The sequence below is a fragment of the Cryptomeria japonica genome, chromosome 2, assembly GCF_030272615.1.
Source record: "Cryptomeria japonica chromosome 2, Sugi_1.0, whole genome shotgun sequence".
In the NCBI taxonomy this organism is placed as follows: Eukaryota; Viridiplantae; Streptophyta; class Pinopsida; order Cupressales; family Cupressaceae; genus Cryptomeria; species Cryptomeria japonica.
The window spans coordinates 651,158,387-651,177,420 of NC_081406.1; the positions used below are offsets into that span (position 1 = coordinate 651,158,387).

The 19,034-nt window shown below is 34.8% G+C and overlaps 2 protein-coding genes across 2 annotated transcripts; both read left to right on the forward strand.

The window, feature by feature from the left end:
* Nucleotides 1-1,294: 1,294 nt before the first annotated feature.
* On the forward strand, nt 1,295-3,893 carry LOC131038381 (anthocyanin synthase). Its single transcript, XM_059215749.1, has 4 exons — nt 1,295-1,761; nt 1,850-2,180; nt 2,342-2,563; nt 3,648-3,893. Exons 1-4 carry the CDS (start codon nt 1,295-1,297, stop codon nt 3,891-3,893), a joined length of 1,266 nt encoding a protein of 421 aa, XP_059071732.1.
* A 10,463-nt stretch (nt 3,894-14,356) lies between these two features.
* LOC131038382 (anthocyanin synthase) lies at nt 14,357-16,954 on the forward strand. Its single transcript, XM_059215750.1, has 4 exons — nt 14,357-14,823; nt 14,912-15,242; nt 15,404-15,563; nt 16,728-16,954. The coding sequence occupies exons 1-4, from the start codon at nt 14,357-14,359 to the stop codon at nt 16,952-16,954; spliced, it is 1,185 nt and encodes a 394-aa protein (XP_059071733.1).
* Nucleotides 16,955-19,034: the final 2,080 nt, after the last annotated feature.

Here is a 19,034-nt window from a genome sequence, read left to right on the forward strand (position 1 = left end):
AATTTTGTTATAGTTTTTCCCTTCTGTGTTCACAATATCCAAACACTCCCTTTCAGAATTAGGCCCTCCAATATCATGGATCAACTTAATCATTATTGATAGCGTCAATCCTCCCATGGAAGTTGGCATAGATGGTTCCAATGTGTTTGCCCAATTGTACTAGAACCCAAATTGGCTCATGTCTCTTAGTGTCTTTTATACCAAGGTCTTTTAATGGGGTCCTATCTCACTAATGGGTATTCACAATGCTCATTGCCAATTATATGGAAAAAATCAGATGCTAAAACATCTCTTTTGGTTTTCCCCTAGGCTTACGAAACATGGAATTAGGTATATGATTTTTTTCAGACCTTTTCAACCTACCCCTTTTTCTTGGCTTACGAAACATGAAATTAGATATATGGTTTTATTTAGAGATTGTCTTTGTCTCTTGATTAAGTAAACCAAAATCTAGCATGCTTTCAAGGTGAATTATTTTTTCAACGCATTAAAGGATAGGAATGTTTCTCTTTTACTCAATATATTATTCATACTCATTTTTTCATGTACATGAAAACCATCATATGTTCTAATTTTCTTATTCAAATTCAAGTGCAAGCTCAGAAAGTTGCATTGGAAGTTACTCATCTTTAAGAGTTGCTAAACCATTGGGGCATTGACCTCTACACTATGGCTAGGGAGTCTTCTAATTGTACCTCTCCAAGAGGTCATCAACATCATGCACATAGTCATTTCTCTAGACATGATCGTGGTTACCGACGCTCACTCTTATGCTCCCCCTTTTCATAATTTCATGGACTCTACTACCCATGTAGAATGGTCCCAAATCTCTCGACAACCCTACATCTACTCCTAGGCAAGTTCCCTTGTCTACAACTCATTATTTCTTCGGTTGATGCTCAACCACTTAGCAAAGAGAATCCTAAAGAAAATGATGCTCTCATTAATTGAGAGCCAATTGATGATACTACCATTGGAGATGTCTATAAAAAACTTAATGATCAAGATCCGCCTTCTATTCACAATGCATTAATTGCCTAAATGTATTGTAGATCTTGTTCTTTATTTTTATGTGTCTTTGTTTAAGACTCAATCCTTTTTGACTTTATAAATGTGGCTTTCCACCACCTACTCTTTTCAATAAATATTATACTATTTTAATGTTATTGAAAATTACATTATGACAAATATCTCTTAAAAAACGAAAAACCGTACATAATACACACGTAATAGACTGGTTTTCCCTATTTTAATGTCATTCTCTCCGAGTTTGTGAGCAACGAATGCATCGATAATGGATAGGCTGGGTAGCTTACCAAGAGTTCAGACGTTATCAGAGAGTGGGATAGAATCGGTTCCCCTCCAATATGTGAGAGCTGATCTTGAGAAGTCCAAGCCCTATGACACGCATGTTCCTCTCATTGACTTGCACAGCTTGGGTGTCCCGCATCTAAAAGAGGAGACCATTGCAGCAATCTCTAGCGCTGCACAAAACTGGGGTTTCTTTCAGATCGTCAATCATGGAATCCCACTACCTCTTACTTCTCGTATGCAAGCCATGGGCAAAGCATTTTTCGATCTTCCGCTTGAAGAAAAGGAGCTGTATAAAAATGAAGAAGCTGGGAGCCCAATTGGCTATGGAAGCAAGCTAGGATACTCCCCAGATGCTAAATTGGACTGGGGGGATTATTATTACAATGTTATCTTGCCTCCTCACAGGAGAAACATGTCTAAATGGCCCAAACAGCTTTCTGATTTCACGTACACTGTTTTCTTCCCTTCAATTCTCATAAGTGGTGGATGGTCGTTATTTGTAATATACTCTGATGGGTATTCTTGTTATTTGCAGGGAGGTTATGGATGAATATTCCAGAGAGATATACAAATTGTCAGAATTGCTCATGCAGGCACTGTCCACAGGTTTGGGATTGAAAGATGAAAATTCATTGAACGAGGCAATGGGTGGAGACAAGAAAGAAATCCACAGCAGAATTAATTATTATCCACCATGTCCTCAGCCAGAATTGGTACTAGGCCTTTCTCCTCACTCTGATCCCAACGTTGTTACATTTCTTCTCCATGATGAAACCCCGGGCCTGCAAATTCGCAAGGATGGAAATTGGGTTGATGTTCAAAGTGTCCCTGGCGCCCTCATTGTTAATATTGGTGATGCAATGGAGGTACCCAGATTTGCATTTAATGTAAAAAAGTTTTGTATTCTTAAAACAATTAGATTATATAGATAGTGGTTTATTTCCAACATTTTTTCTGTGAAGATTATTATCAAATCTAAAAAGATATATCATAAGAAGTACAAGGGTTTATTCGATTGAAAGTGCAGATAATAAGCAATGGAAAATACAAGAGCATTGAGCATAGGAGTTTAGTTCACAAGGAAAGGGCAAGGATGTCATGGGCTCTCTTTTGTTGCCCACATGATGAAGTGAATCTTTCGCCTCTTCCAGCACTGATCGAGAAAGACCATCCTCCTGTGTACCAAGGTTCGTCTTGGAAAGAGTATATGCAAAGATTTTTCATCAAAGGACTGGATGGAAAGGGCCAGGTTCATCAGCTACAACAGTCCTCAATAATAGACTCGCACTAAGCTCCACTGTTGTTCCTCCTGGCTGTAAACATGTAGAAAAGAATGTAAGACTAAGTAAATAATAGTAGGTTGCAGAATCATGGTGAAAAGCCTATGGGAGTGTGAAAAGCTCTTTTCTTCTATGTTGATGTTTTGTTAGGCTGTGGACTCGTGGCTAGCCGTTCTTGTCGGCAGCCTGATACTAAAGCATTTTAATTTTTTTTTAAAAATTTATTTGTCACATCTAATTATGTAACTATTTCAATTTTAGTTATAAGACGAGATCAAAAAAACAAATATATATGGTCACGAAGTTATCTCTATCTAATTTCAATTATAGTTAGTTGGGCCCTTCTAATTGACTAAACACATTTTTAACATGATTTGATGTTATATACTAATTTTTAAAGACATTCAATATATTTCTTCTAATCATCTAATAATCATGTTTCAATCATTCTATAGAGTAATCAATAGCGACAGATAATGATCTAATGCAATAAGAAAAATAAAGAATCTACATTTTAGGTGCTTTCTTATTGTTTTTTATGTTAAGGGCTTGATCAAGGCACAATACCCTCAAAGCTCCATTGTGTGACAATCTAACAAGGTATTTATTAATATCAACAATCCCCAAATTCTAAAAAAAGTGGAGAACGTAGTTCTATACATCAAGCAAACTTGCAAAACAAGACCCATGACATCCTCACTCTTTATTCATCCATCGATATCATTCTTCAATTATATATCTAGGTACCACCCTCCATCTTATTCAACTTTTAAAATATATTGTCTAATTTACTATTCGTAACTTCCAAACACATTTATTACAAGCTAATGGCTGATTGTGCTTATTTAATTTAATTTATTTAGTTAGCCTAGGTTAACACATTAGAATCACACCCTTGTCTCCAAGACTAAAGGCGAAAAACAAATTATTGAGTCATCTTTCGAAGCCCTAAAAGTTGCCCTGCTCAAGACTAACCCTAAAAGAAGGAAAGCTACAACCCCTAAAAATAGCCCAGCTAAGGCTGAAAAGACTTAAAAATATTCTAATAAGAAGCGGATAACAGTTCACTTGGACTTGCATGATAAGGAGAAGCATGAAGGAATTTCAGGGGAAAGGAGATCGGATCGCCTCCTTGCCAAAGACAAGAAAGAGAAAATTGAAACCAAAGAGGCATCCCCTAAACTAGTGGATGTTTTTACCTCTGTTGATGATGATGGCTCCTTTAGTGAGGGCTTTGAGGATGAGAAATTTCAGGTGGAAGGAGACGAACAAGGGGATGATAGTAAAGAGGATTTGTAGGGCTTGAGTTATTCTCAAGAGGACAAGCTTGATTTAGAACTGAACTCCCTGCCTCAAACTGCTTTTGAGGATGTGGAAATGGTGTCTTTCTCTTAGGACTCTCCTATTATTAAGGAAAATTTTAGTTCCAAAAAGGAACATAACTAGATAATTGACCTTTAGGTTAAGGTCATGAACCTCGAAGTGAAGGTGGAGAAATATAGGTAGGGGTATCGAATGATGGGGGATGCCCTAAATGCCCTATGTGCTATCACTAATGGGGTCATGCAGAAAGTGGCCATGGGTTTTGTCTTAGGATAGAGGAGGATGAAGAAAAAGGAAAAAATGTTGAAGGGGAATGACAAACTACAAGAGGAGGAGAAAAAAGAGGATATGTCGTACCCTGCGGTTTGGCATGAGTAGATGCAGCATCTTGCGTGGAACCAGAATCTCATTAAGGATGATTAGGTTGTTGCTGGATTAGTACATTTTTTAGACTGTTTTAAATTTGAATCCTAATAAAGATATTATTTGTTCAAGTTTCTATGTTTTATTTTCTGCTTTATCACTATGGACATTTGTTTAATTAGGCCTATGTGCCTTATGTTGGATGTTGATATTCAAACTAAGTACTCTGATACTATTATGAAATCTTTATAGTTATATGCTAGTAGTTGTAAAATTGATAAAAGGAAGTTGGGTAGGGTTATCATGTTTAGCTATGTGAATATGTTAGTTTTTTATTACTTTTGAGAGTTGTTTTTGTGCTTTCTAGGGGCTTAGTTGTCTGATGCCAGTGGTTGTTTGGTTGCTCTCTAGTTTTGTTGTTTTGTAAGGGTTTATTGCCCCCTCCTTGGTAAATTAATAAAATACACATTAGAATCACTTTTCATTTGGTGAACTTGAATTATTATACACCTCCAACCTTCTTTCTAGAGTTTTACATTAGGGTTTTATTGTATGTATTATTTCGAGACATCTTACTTTTAGATCTACCATTCCTCTTACATTATTGTATTTCACTGAGTTGAGGAAGCGACTTTGAGATATATTTTTACCATCCATCCTAGCCCTCTTGACTAGCACAACAAGGTTTCATTTTTAAACCTAATACCTTTGTTATATTTGATTTTACAATCTAAATTTGGATAAGTGAGATTTTCTTGCTATCTTTTGTTTATGCCATCTACAAGTAATGCCCACTTAAATAATAGCACGAAATAGAATCAATGAAAATGAAAACCTACAACTCTCATAATAAGAGCAATAAGCATTATGATCATGATGTTCATGTTGATAATCAAGATTTAAAACTAAGTTGGGTAGTTTGGATAATACTAATAACCATACACAAATAGAGGATATAGGTATTAGGATTTTTTTGGTTAGTTGGAAGAGAACCAATTATAGTTATTTGAGATGAGGAAGAAGGAGAATAAGCTACTACCTCTATTTGAGAGGATAGAACATTGGAAGCAAGTAAAATTTACAATTCACCATTAGAAGATGGGCCATTTATCCCATTTCTCTAGTTATTCTTGCAATTTCCCTTTGTAATCCAGTATTTCTCTTTATTCCAATGAGGTAAGTCATCATAAAGTTTAAGAGAAAGCTTGGCTCTTAATATAGTTAAGGGGAAATTTATAATTTTGTGTTCAGAGAAATGACACCTATAATAAGTATTTAGAAATTTAAGATAAAAAAAATCTTTGGGTATGATTTAATTAGACAATTTTAAATTTAATTGAATTTTTTATGTCCTTAGAAAGCTTAAACTCAACATTAACATATTTTTAAGGATGATTGGAAAAAACATTATTTGCCTCAACATAAATAAATTTTCATTAAGAGGTTGCAAATAGTTTAAGAAAGGCTAATAGGGCATGTGTGAGCTATGAAACTTGATCTAAAAATGGACTTAGAGAGCTCATCCCTTTAATATAATAGAATCTCAAGTCTAGGAAGTTAACATTAACATAAATCTATAGAGTTGCATCTTGGACCCTTGAGAATGGCATCTGCATGGTTTATTTTCATAAAGTAGAAAAGGAAAAAGCATTTGTTTTTGGGTGTTAGACAACATAGATAGTAAACTTCATGAGGAAGTTAATCTTTGCTGACATATTCATGGAGTATGCTTGTAGAGAGGATAACCCCAACATAAAATGTAATACATCCATACGTTTCAAGTCATTTACAAAAATTGTCAAAGCTAAGAATAGGAAATCTATTTCGAGTCAAGTTCTATAAGACTTAATTGGGAAACTTTGATGGAAAATTTCAAGGTTTCTTTGTAGTAAGAATCATTATCTTTTGTGTCCAAACTAGCAAAACTAGGATTGACTATTGGACTGTTAAGTTTTGAAGCCTTAAAAGGAAATATTCTTAGAAGGTGAAAAAATTGAGAAAATGTAATAAATCTAGAGGGAATAGATGAACTTCTAATTAAAATAGAGGTCGAATAACATAGAATGACTATTGAAAAACCCAAAAATACATGCAGCGAATTCATGCTAAAAAATTTAATAGAGCCCAACCTCCTAAATTCCTTTGTTTCTCATATACTTTACAAAAAACTTTAATAGAGCTCAACCTCCTAAATTCCTTTGTTTCTCATATACTTTACAAATACCACCAAATTTCTCTTATTAGATACATTTGATTTATAATGCAAATTAATTTCATTGAAATACATAATCAATCTTTAATTTTTTTTTATCAATTCCTTTATAAGTTATTATAACTAGCACTTCCAAATATGACAAGTTGGAAAATACTTGCGCCTACAATTTCACTTTATAATATATTCGAGAGATAGGAATGCATGTACACTATCCTACATAATATATTTTAAAAGAAATTTGAGCCATTTTCGACTATTTTGTTGGGATTTACTAATATTTTATTTTATCCATTAAATTTAGAGCTAAATTTAAAAATAAAAATATCTAACACACTATGTTTGAAAATAAATTTGTATCAATCTAGACAATTTTATTGAAATTCATTGAAAAATATCTTAAGAAAAGATAAAAGTTATCTTTGATGTTGTCTATTAAATTTAAAACTAAATATTAAATTATAAATATTTAATACATAATATGTTTGACAAGAAATTTGAGTCACTTAAAAAAGAAATGTTGGAATTCCTTGAATATTGTCACATAAAGGATTATAAGTATATTTAATCATATAAAAATTGGATGCTCAATATGTGACATTAAAATATTTTAAGTATTTTAACTATTCCCAAGATGTCAAATTGGACTGGAGGGATTATTACTAGCGCTTGGACCTCATAAAGGTCCAATTTGTACTGTCGATAGCAATTTCTGAGACAAAGATGAAGAACATCATGCCTGAAAAATGCATGCATTTAAGACAAGATACTTAGATCACTTACGAGTGGGCTGCAAATGTCAAAGATCATCCACAGATTAGAAAAAATAATAAATTTAAGTAAATAAAATAAGTAATCATTTTTTTAGATTGAATTAATATGGTTGGTGGCAACAAGCCGCACAAATTACAATTACAAATACTGGAAGTAATGATCATTTTGGTGTAATCAAAAAATCTATATTTGAAAATGATTGGAAACAGATTCTGGCAGCAAGACTTCTAGAATAATGACAAGTTCAAACTTAAGCCCATGAGCATGGCAAAATCTCTTATCCATCCATTTGGAGGTCGTGTGCTTGATATCTCATGAACGTAAGAAGTTGGTCATCCTTCCTATTTGCAAACCATTTCTAATAAATTCAAAATTGATTTCCTATAGGAATTTGCTATATGCATTTGCTAGTAAATAATCATAAAGGAAAAGAAAATAAAGTACTTACAAATAGCAATTACTTGATTTCTGCAAAGTACATATACAAATCTATTAATTCATAATCTAATATTATATTCAAACTTATATCAAAAAATATAATTGCAAAACAAAATATTACTTTTGCCTTATACCTTTATTTCCTTTTTGTTTTCCAATTCTCACTTGATGCCTTCCTCAAATGAAGCTTCCTCCTTTTATACCCTCCAAGGTGGGAAGGGTTACAACCCTTAGTCTTGAAAATATACAACTTATGCAATCGCTGCCCTTTCACTTTGCAATCACTTCCCTTTCCTGATCACTGTTGTTAAGGATAATAAGGGGTTGCTGCTTAGCATACAATAATTATCACCGCTAAGGATAAATGATAATTAATATCTCTCAAGGAAAAATGCAGACCGATAATGATTATTATTCCTTTGCTTTCTTTATTCAGAACTTGTATTGATTATAAGGGTGATATGTTATATTTATATTATTATTATTTTCTTATGGTGGGGGGCATGACAAGAGATCATTGCATCAATATCGAAAACCATAAAGAAATATTGACTTTTCCATTTTCTGCTTGGCGTGTCTTCCAACTTGATCAAAATCATTAAATCAATCCAAGGATTGACTAAATCAAAAGCTGGGAAGTTGGTCACCTTCCTCTCCTAGCTCAACAAGTTATAATGATGTTTCCAGGGACCACACATTTCAAGTATCATAGATGAACAAAATTCTAAAGATCAGAAGTATAGAATTTAAGGTCGTCAACCAAGGTAAATAACATAGAAAAAAGGTAAAAAACATAGCCACATAGACCAGAATTGTAGTGTGGGATTGAACGAGACAGAGCATAGTTCATTTATCAATCTGTCCAAGCTTCATGGTTTCATATCTAAAAGCAGAGTTCAAAGTTGGATCACTAAGTGCAAGTCAAAGCCAAATATCTTCCTATCACAAACAAAGCTCAGTACTATAATCCTCTTTGCCCATTTTTTTAATGTATTTGTATGGTGTGTCTAGCATCTACACTCAGCTCCTTAAGTTAGCATAATCCGATTGTTATTTCTTTATTGTATTTATGTACCCTAACTAATTCAGAAGAGCCTATTTTATTTACCTTTGAAGTCCAGTAATTCTTCACCTTCCAATTTCTTGCGAGCATTATTGGCCTCAATTTTCTCATAATCGTCATTCTTGTACTTGGTAGTCTTATGGCTCCATTTCACTCTCGAGCTTATCAACAAGAGGCGCAAAAATATGAACCTTTTGATGTCTAGAGGCCTCAGTGGTGACAATTGATAACTTGTGAGCCCTTTTCTTAAAGTGTTGAATGTTTGTTCCATTATTATGAATTCATCTTTATCAACTTCCTTATATCTCCTTTGCCTTCATTCGAAGGTTCTTACCAACCAAATTAGGTTGGTGCCAAATATAGTTTTGGACCTATCTTTTTCCCAATTCTCGTAGTCCTTAATCTATTTTAGGCTAGTTTTTAGCAATATTATCACCTCTATTATTAGTCATTTTCATCACCTTTCTTCTCACCATGGTGCTCCTCTTCTATGTCATGTGTTTCACCATATTGTCAGAGTGTTTCCTTTTTAGTCTCTTGCTTTGTTTATTGCTCATTTTGCTCATCATGCTGCTGCTCCCGATCTTTAGGATGCTAACCTACATGAAGTTTTAGAAAAGCTTTTGCATCATGACCATATTAAGGGAGTTCTTCTTTGTACTCATGAGTTTCTTCTTCTTGAACATTCTTTGGAAGCTCTTCTTCTTGATGTTATTCAGTGACACGAGGAGGCTCATCCTTTTGTTAATTATTTTCTTCATCTATATCTTGTCCTTCAAGCATTGAGTGCAAGGCCTCTTCGTTCTCTTTATTTAATGCATCCATGTCTATTTTTATGCTTGCACCTCTTTCTTCTTCGACATCTTATTTAATTTTTTCAATTTGTTCATTAATTAGTGGAATGTCCTAATCTTGTATGTTTTCTTGAGGAAGGTTCTCCTCTCTTAGTGGTTATTTAGAATGATCTTTCCCAACTTTCCCTTGTACACCAGTTTGAATGTGAATAATATCTTGGTGTTGTTGCTCAACTATTTCTTTTTTCGATAATTTGATTGAGGGAGATGGTGGTGGAACCTCTCCTTGATCTATCCATTCCCCCGCCTCGAGTCAATCCTACAAACCCATGATCAATCCTGTGCCTGTAGATCTGACCCCTAATTTCCAAAATCCAAATTTGGACCAACTCTTACCTTTTCCTTTTTTGCCCCGATCTAATTTAATGCATCAGTAGTCATATTTGTTTTTCGATTCTTTAACATGGCGTAAGTTTGATTTGATAAATTCTTTGACATGTAAACTGCAAAAAAAATCAGTTAGTCTGTGAAAATCCCAGGGAGACAGAAGACAATTCAAGGTTAGCGTTAGTAAAATCCAAAGCCAAATCAAGAAAACCCCCAAAAGTATACATTTTATAAAATGAGCAAAGCAGAAATCCATACGATAATTACAACCTAACTAGATGAGTATTCTCACCTAACCGAATGAGTAAACCCAGAAGAAAACAACACAAAGCGGATACTCGTACAATGATTCCCACAGAGCCGAACGATAATTCAGAACTCGTCCTGTATGCTATAAAAAATTGTACGACCTTTTTCAGAGGTTGTATGGACGAAACTTGAAAAATAAAAAAAATGATTTGCAAGGCCAAATTTTTTTTTGAATCTTTACGGCCCCACGGTGGGCGCCAAAAATGTGTGTGTGAAAAGTGGATTTGTATCTGTATATGTATCTGAATACACAACACTTCAATTAAGTCATTAGATACATGGTTAGTAAATCAATAATCAATGAATAATAAAACCATTACAAAGCGACCTATTGCCTTCTAGTAGATGAGAGTTGTAGTTTTGCTCTCAGATTTCTCTATGCAATTCCAATGACTAGACAACACCTAAATGAAGGACTTAATCTATATGAGCATGAAATTAAGCTAAATGGATGCAAGATTAAGCTAGATGAGTGAATATTGGGCTAACATGATTAAGCTATGAATGAATATTTAAGCTAGATGATTTAACAAATATGCAATAACAAATATGCAATATTCTCGATGCACAAAAATCTCAATAAATATTTAATTAAATAAATAGGATATTTGATTAAAATGATTTACTTGGAATGATTAATTAATTAAATAAATATTTAATTAACATAGAATGATTTATTTGCCATGTGACATTAATGATTTAAGAATTAATAAATTAGGTGCTCATGATTGATTTAATTACCCTTGGTTAGGACCTTGGTGATGTAGTCGAGATTAGGGGCCCATGGTTTAGGTGACCATTTTTAGGGTATTTCAAGCGTATGTATATTTTGAATTATTTTTAGTTATTGTTGAGCATTTTTTTGTGTAGATTGGTATTCGAATTACATGCAACATTAACATAGGAAAGGCTTATAGAAAAAGGTATTTGTGAAGATTGGCACTACAATTTTCTTGGCAAATTCTTGTGCCTAAAATGATGAAAATGGCATGAATATTGATGCTGAAAGTTTAGCTAATCATGGTGGTACAAAAGATTTGAATAAAAATGTTTGAAATATTTCATGAGGAGCTACTGCATTTTTGGAAGGCATTTAAATATTTTCTATTTTAGAGTATGAATTCAAAGATTTTCAAACGTGTATAACCAATGCAGAGGTGAAAATAGGAGAATGAGCACATTGAGCAGTTAATTTGGTAGCCAACATCAAAAGAAGGGCTAAAGTATTATAAGTTACATTTTTGAATGAGTATGTTGAAGATTAAAGTGATTGCAAGAGATTACATGAGTTATTTTCATACACTGCTAAAACTGCCCTAAAACCACTGGCATTAAAAAATTAAAAGAAATTGGGTCGATGAATAGTGTGGGTATGAAAATTTACTGAAAGGAGGAGAAAGGCGTGTGAAGAATTTTAAGGTGCTAGTACGATTTTTTCAGGAGCGTCGAGTCTTTCTTCAGAGTTCGATTTCTCATGATCAACATGAAAGCTTGAATTGGTACATTCATAGGGAGTAGTTACTTGCAGTTAAGGCGATGTTATTATTTTCTGAAATTTAATCTTAAAGAAGATATAGAAGGATCCTATTTGGTCATTTGTGAGTGTGGCTCTTATATATTATTTTTGTGGTCACTATGTAAGATTGGTGAAAGAATTAAGATTGAAGATTTATATTTCAGGTTTTGTTTATTTGATAAAGTGATATCTTGATCAATTAATGAAATGTAGTTATTGATGTATGTATGCATAAATATTCATACATTCTCAATTTTATCATGCCATCAATTGCTTTTATCTTCAAGATCATTTGTGCTATGCTTGATAGAAGTTTTGGGTTCTTGAGGGCTTACATGCAACATCTCATGGCTAGAATGTAAAGAGTTCTTATCAGAGGTTGGAGGCAATGGAGGGAGGAAGTCTTTATCATCCCAAGCTGGCTTCTTGCTTAGGGATGATCCATTGCATGAGAAGCACCCTATTTGTGTCTCTAGAGAAAAGAGGGGGTTTGCCATAATGTGTGTCCCTTCAAGGAGCAAGTGGGGAAAGAATTCTTGTGGGTGCACTTGGTATATTCACATTTGGTTGACGATTTGTATAGCACTAAAGGAGGCATTAGACACACTTGAAGAAGATGTGAACTTTTAGAGGAAAGGTTCTCATGTGTAGACATTTGGTTGATAATTTGTACAACAGAGTAGAGATTATTTTCACAACACTTGAAGAGGCATTATACACACTCAGAAGAGATGTGGAATTTTGGAGGATAGGTATCTCATGTGTAGCACAAGAGGAAGTGTTAGACACAGATGGAGGAGACGTGGAATTTCAGAGGAAATATGTCTCATTGTTCATGGAAGTTGGAAACACTTTTCCATTCTCTCATGTTGTGTAGATGGTTGTTGGTTCTACAGTTAAAAGATCCATTGATGCAGTTTGTTCGTTGTTTCCTACGTTAGCAAGGAGGATTAGTGAAGGCACTTCATCAGAGTCTCTAGAAGAGTTGTGTTCAACCCTTGCAATATTTCATTCTTGTCTAGATTAATGTAATAATGGGGGAATGTTGGAGTTTTAAATTAATTAGTATAGTTCTAGGTTAATAGTAAAATAAATAATGTTAGTAATTTCATAGCTAGTTATTGGGGGTTATTCTCGTAGGAAGTTTGGAAGTTTTGTATGGGAGTGTAAGGCTATAAAAAATCCTTTTGTGTAGCAATGTAATTATCATCTTGAAGAATCCTAATTGTATCGATTAAATATTAATTGCAATATCAAAATTTTGTTATAGTTTTTCCCTTCTATGTTCACAATATCGAGATACCCCCTTTTAGAATTAGGCACTCCAAGGGCTACTAATGGATATCTATATGTTTGCCTCTATGGTGGATAAACTTAATCATTATTGATAGCTTCAATCCTCTCATGGAAGTTGGCATAGATGGTTCCAATGTGTTTGCCCAATTGTACTAGAACCCAAACTGGCTCATGTTTCTTAGTATCTTTTATACCAAGGCCTTTTAATGGGGTCCTATCTCACTAATGGGTATTCACAACGCTCATTGTCAATTCTATGGAAAAATTTAGATGCTAAAACATCTCTTTTGGTTTTTCCCTAGGCTTGCGAAACATGGAATTAGGTATATGATTTTTTTCAGACCTTTTCAACCTACCCCTTTTTCTTGGCTTACGAAACATGGAATTAGATATATTGTGTTATTGAGAGATTGTGTTTGTGTCTTGATCAAGTAAACCCAAAGCTAGCATGCTTTCAAGGTGAATTAGTTTTTCAACACATTAAAGGATAGGAATGTTTCTCTTTTACTCAATATATTATTCATACTCATTTTTTCATGTACATGAAAACCATCATATGCTCTAATTTTCTTATTCAAATTCAAGTGCAAGCTCAGAAAGTTGCATTGGAAGTTACTCATCTTTAAGAGTTGCTAGACGATTGGGGCATTGACCTCTACACTATGGCTAGGGAGTCTCCTAATTGTACCTCTCCAAGAGGTCATCAACATCATGCACATAGTCATTTCTCTAGACATGATCATGGTTACCGATGCTCACTCTTATGCTCCCCCTTTTCATAATTTCATGGACTCTACTACCCATGTAGAATGGTCCCAAATCTCTTGACAACCCTACTTCTACTCCTAGGAAAGTTCCCTTGTCTGCAACTCATTATTTCTTTGGTTGATGCTCAACCACTTAGCAAGGAGAATCATAAAGAAAATGGTGAACTCATTAATTGAGAGCCAATTGATGATACTGCCATTGGAGATGTCTATAAGAAACTTAATGATCAAGATCCACCTTCTATTCACAATGCATTAATTGCCTAAATGTATTATAGATCTAGTTCTTTATTTTTATGTGTCTTTGTTTAAGACTCAATCCTGTTTGACTTTATAAATGTGGCTTTCCACCACCTACTCTTTTCAATAAATATTATACTATTTTAATGTTATTGAAAATTACATTATGACAAATATCTCTTAAAAAAGGAAAAACCGTACATAATAGACACGTAATAGACTGGTTTTCCCTATTTTAATGTCATTCTCTCCGAGTTTGTGAGCAACGAATGCATCGATAATGGATAAGTTGGGTAGCTTACCAAGAGTTCAGACGTTATCAGAGAGTGGGATCGAATCGGTTCCCCTCCAATATGTGAGAGCTGACCTTGAGAAGTCCAAGCCACATGACACGCAGGTTCCTGTCATTGATTTGCACAGCTTGAGCTCCCCGTATCTGCAACAGGAGACCATTGCAGCAATCTGTAGCGCTGCACAAAACTGGGGTTTCTTTCAGATCGTCAATCATGGAATCCCACTACCTCTTACTTCTCGCATGCAAGCCGTGGGCAAAGCCTTTTTCGATCTTCCGCTTGAAGAAAAGGAGCTGTATAAAAATGAAGAAGCTGGGAGCCCAATTGGCTATGGAAGCAAGCTAGGATACTCTCCAGATGCTAAATTGGACTGGGGGGATTATTATTACAATGTTATCATGCCTCCTCACAGGAGAAACATGTCTAAATGGCCCAAACAGCCTTCTGATTTCACGTCCACTGTTTTCTTCCCTTCAATTCTCATAAGTGGTGGATGGTCGTTATTTGTAATATACTCTGATGGGTATTCTTGTTATTTGCAGGGAGGTTATGGATGAATATTCGAGAGAGGTATACAAATTGTCAGAATTGCTCATGCAGGCGCTGTCCACAGGTTTGGGATTGAAAGATGAAAATTCATTGAACGAGGCAGTGGGTGGAGACAAGAAAGAAATCCACAGCAGAATTAATTATTATCCACCATGTCCTCAGCCAGAATTGGTACTAGGCCTTTCTCCTCACTCTGATCCCAACGTTGTTACATTTCTTCTCCATGATGAAACCCCGGGCCTGCAAATTCGCAAGGATGGAAATTGGGTTGATGTTCAAAGTGTCCCTGGCGCCCTCATTGTTAATATTGGTGATGCAATGGAGGTACCCAGATTTGCATTTAATGTAAAAAAGTTTTGTATTCTTAAAACAATTAGATTATATAGATAGTGGTTTATTTCCAACATTTTTTCTGTGAAGATTATTATCAAATCTAAAAAGATATATCATAAGAAGTACAAGGGTTTATTCGATTGAAAGTGCAGATAATAAGCAATGGAAAATACAAGAGCATCGAGCATAGGAGTTTAGTTCACAAGGAAAGGGCAAGGATGTCATGGGCTCTCTTTTGTTGCCCACATGATGAAGTGAATCTTTCGCCTCTTCCAACACTGATCGAGAAAGACCATCCTCCTGTGTACCAAGGTTCGTCTTGGAAAGAGTATATGCAAAGATTTTTCATCAAAGGACCTGATGGAAAGGGCCACGTTCATCAGCTACAACAGTCCTCAATAATAGACTCGCACTAAGCTCCACTGTTGTTCCTCCTGGCTGTAAACATGTAGAAAAGAATGTAAGACTAAGTAAATAATAGTAGGTTGCAGAATCATGGTGAAAAGCCTATGGGAGTGTGAAAAGCTCTTTTCTTCTATGTTGATGTTTTGTTAGGTTGTGGACTCATGGTTAGCCGTTCTTGTCGGCAGCCTAATACTAAAGCATTTGAAGTTTTTTTTTTTAAATTTATCTGTCGCATCTAATTATGTAACTATTTCAATTTTAGTTATAAGACGAGATCAAAAATACAAATATATATGGTCATGAAGTTATCTCTATCTAATGTAAATTTTAGTTAGTTGGGCCCTTCTAATTGACTAAACACATTTTTAACATGATTTGATGTTATATACTAATTTTTAAAGACATTCAATATATTTATTCTAATCATCTAATAATCATGTTTCAATCATTCTATAGAGTAATCAATAGCAACAGATAATGATCTAATACAATAAGAAAAATAAAGAATCTTCATTTTAGGTGCTTTCTTATTGTTTTTTATGTTAAGGGCTCGATCAAGGCACAATACCCTCAAAGCTTCATTGTGTGACAATCTAACAAGGTATTTATTAATATCAACAATCCCCAAATTCTAAAAAAAGTGGAGAACGTAACTATACATCAAGCAAACTTGCAGAACAAGCCCCATGACATCCTCTCTCTTTACTCATCCATCGATATCATTCTTCAATTATATATCTAGGTACCACCCTCCATCTTATTCAACTTTTAAAATATATTGTCTAATTTACTATTCTGAACTTCCAAACACATTTATTACTAGCTAATGACTGATTGTGATTATTTAATTTTATTTATTTAGTTAGCCCAGGTTAACACATTAGAATCACACCCTTGTCTCCAAGACTAAAGGCAAAAAACAAATTGTCGAGTTGTCTTCCGAAGCCCTAAAAGTTGCCCTGCTCAAGACTAACCCTAAAAGAAGGAAAGCTACAACCCCTAAAAATAGCCTAGCTAAGGCTGGAAAGACTTAAAAATATTCTAATAAGAAGCAGATAACAATTGACTTAGACTTGCGTGATAAGGAGAAGCATGAAGGAATTTCAGGGGAAAGGAGATCGGATTGCCTACTTGCCAAAGACAAGAAAGACAAAATTGAAACCAAAGAGGTATCCCCTAAACTAGCAGAGGTTTTTACCTCTGTTGATGATGATGGCTCCTCTAGTGAGGGCTTTGAGGATGAGAAATTTCAGGTGGAAGGAGACGAACAAGGGGATGATAGTAAAGAGGATTTGTAGGGCTTGAGTGATTCTCAGGAGGACAAGGTTGATTTAGAACTAAACTCCCTGCCTCAAACTACTTTTGAGGATGTGGAAATGGTGCCTTGCTCTCAGGACTCTCCTACTATTAAGGAAAATTTTAGTTCCAAAAAGAAACACAACTAGATAATTGACCTTTAGATTAAGGTCATGAACCTCAAAGTGAAGGTGTAGAAATATAGGTAGGGGTATCGATTGATGGGGGATGCCCTATGTGCTATCAGTGATGGGGTCATGTAGAAAATGGCCATGGGTTTTGTCTCCGGATAGAGGAGGATGAAGAAAAAGGAAAAAATGTTGAAGGGGAATGACAACCTACAAGAGGAGGAGAAAATAGAGGATATGTCATACCCTGAGGTTTGGCATGAGTAGATGCAGCATCTTGCGTGGAACTGGAATCTCATTAAGGATGATTAGGTTGTTGCTGGATTGGAGGAAGGCTTGTTTCATGGAGTCGTAAAAAGCAGAGTTGTACTTCACAATCTACTGTTGAAGCTAAGTATGTTGTAGCTTATATGAATTGCACACAGGCTATTTGGATGAGGCACATTATGGAAGGTTTAAAGATGAAGATTTAAGAACCTATATAGATTTTATGTGATAACACAAGTTCCATAAATATATCCAAGAATCCTGTTTTGAATGCACGAACCAAGCACATTGAATTGAAGTAACATTTCTTGAGGGAAAAAGTTCAGAGCAAATATGTTATCTTAGAGCATGTTTCTACCAAGGGGTAGCTTGTAGATATTTTTACCAAACCTCTGCCTGAAACTACTTTTGAGTATCTTGGAAGTTAGTTAGGGGTTGTCCCTCTTCATGAAATTAGTTGAACATGATGTTGACTGCATCAGCGCCTGAAACACTTGCAAAATTTTACAAGGGTTGATGTAGAAGTGGATGTATTCCACAGGGGGAGCATCAAGTTGTAGTATGTTGTTGATGCACAATAAAAATTTAACATTACATGTTTTACTTTCAATTTGACATTGTTGTCAAAGGCGGAGAAGAATTATGTGATTAAGGGAAGGAAAACCAGTGGCAGACTGAAGACAGAGAGAGCATGTGAATACTTGGCAATGTAAACCAGTATTTCTATTCACAATCATAGCAACAAAGCAATGGTGTTGATTCTTGTATTGCCATCAATTCCAAAGGGGGAGATTGTTGGCATTTGCATGAAGATTGCATTAATGATATGTTATGTTGTCATTGATGTCAATTGAACTGATAATGATATTAATGATATTGTTGATATTGTTGTTATTGTTGATATTGTCTTATAACCGGTAGGAAGAGATTTGTGAAGGTTATTGTAAACCGGTATGTAAATATGTGAGTTGAACTAGTAATCAACGTAAAAGGTTAAACACTTTCTATGTTATGTAACTGGTAAACCCTACTAGTTGTTTTTGTTAAACCTTGACCGATTAAGGTTGTTGAACTGGTTATGTTGGTTTATGATATGATGTTGAGCGGTAATGATGGTGACACATAAGGTCATTGTATGAAGACACGTTCAAAATGTTTTGGCGCGATTGTTTGTTAGGGAATTAACATAGTGTATTGCATCTATTGCAAAGCGCGTGATGAGTTACTAAGCTCGATGAAGCAGTAATCAAGGAGCAGTTGAGGTTTTCTTGATTGATGTGCAGAGATTGCTATGAAATCTAACGGTCATACTTGTACCGACTTGTTTGTAATCTCGATGAGAGGATTAAATTTTTGTTGTGTTACCGACCTAATTGATTTGTATTTAAGGTTGATGAAGTTGTTTTGTTTAGTGATGGCAAGGGTTGGTAGAAATCAGTTGAGTGTGTGATTGCCGAACTGGAGAATGAGTCTGCAGTTTGAGTAAAGGCAGATAGAAGCTTAAATGGATTTGATCAAGCAAATGTAGTGCTATTCAAACACATTAAGAAACTCTCATTGTTTTTTAACAATTACAACAGATTGAAATCCCCTAACTGGGTAAGCTCTAAAAAGCTTGGTTACTTATTAAATCCTCTAACAAGGTGGTCCATTAGATTGGATTTTCATATCCTCTGCTGAGGTTACT

Excerpts from the sequence above, each read along its gene's own strand:
- LOC131038381 (XM_059215749.1), top strand. The coding sequence starts at position 1,295 with ATGGATAGGCTGGGTAGCTTACCAAGAGTTCAGACGTTATCAGAGAGT. Across the intron at positions 2,181-2,341 it reads ATATTGGTGATGCAATGGAG|ATAATAAGCAATGGAAAATA; the intron begins GTACCCAGATTT and ends TTGAAAGTGCAG. Across the intron at positions 2,564-3,647 it reads GACTGGATGGAAAGGGCCAG|CGGATAACAGTTCACTTGGA; the intron begins GTTCATCAGCTA and ends TCTAATAAGAAG.
- LOC131038382 (XM_059215750.1), top strand. The coding sequence starts at position 14,357 with ATGGATAAGTTGGGTAGCTTACCAAGAGTTCAGACGTTATCAGAGAGT. Across the intron at positions 14,824-14,911 it reads AAACAGCCTTCTGATTTCAC|GGAGGTTATGGATGAATATT; the intron begins GTCCACTGTTTT and ends TGTTATTTGCAG. Across the intron at positions 15,564-16,727 it reads CCATCCTCCTGTGTACCAAG|ACTTGCGTGATAAGGAGAAG; the intron begins GTTCGTCTTGGA and ends CAATTGACTTAG.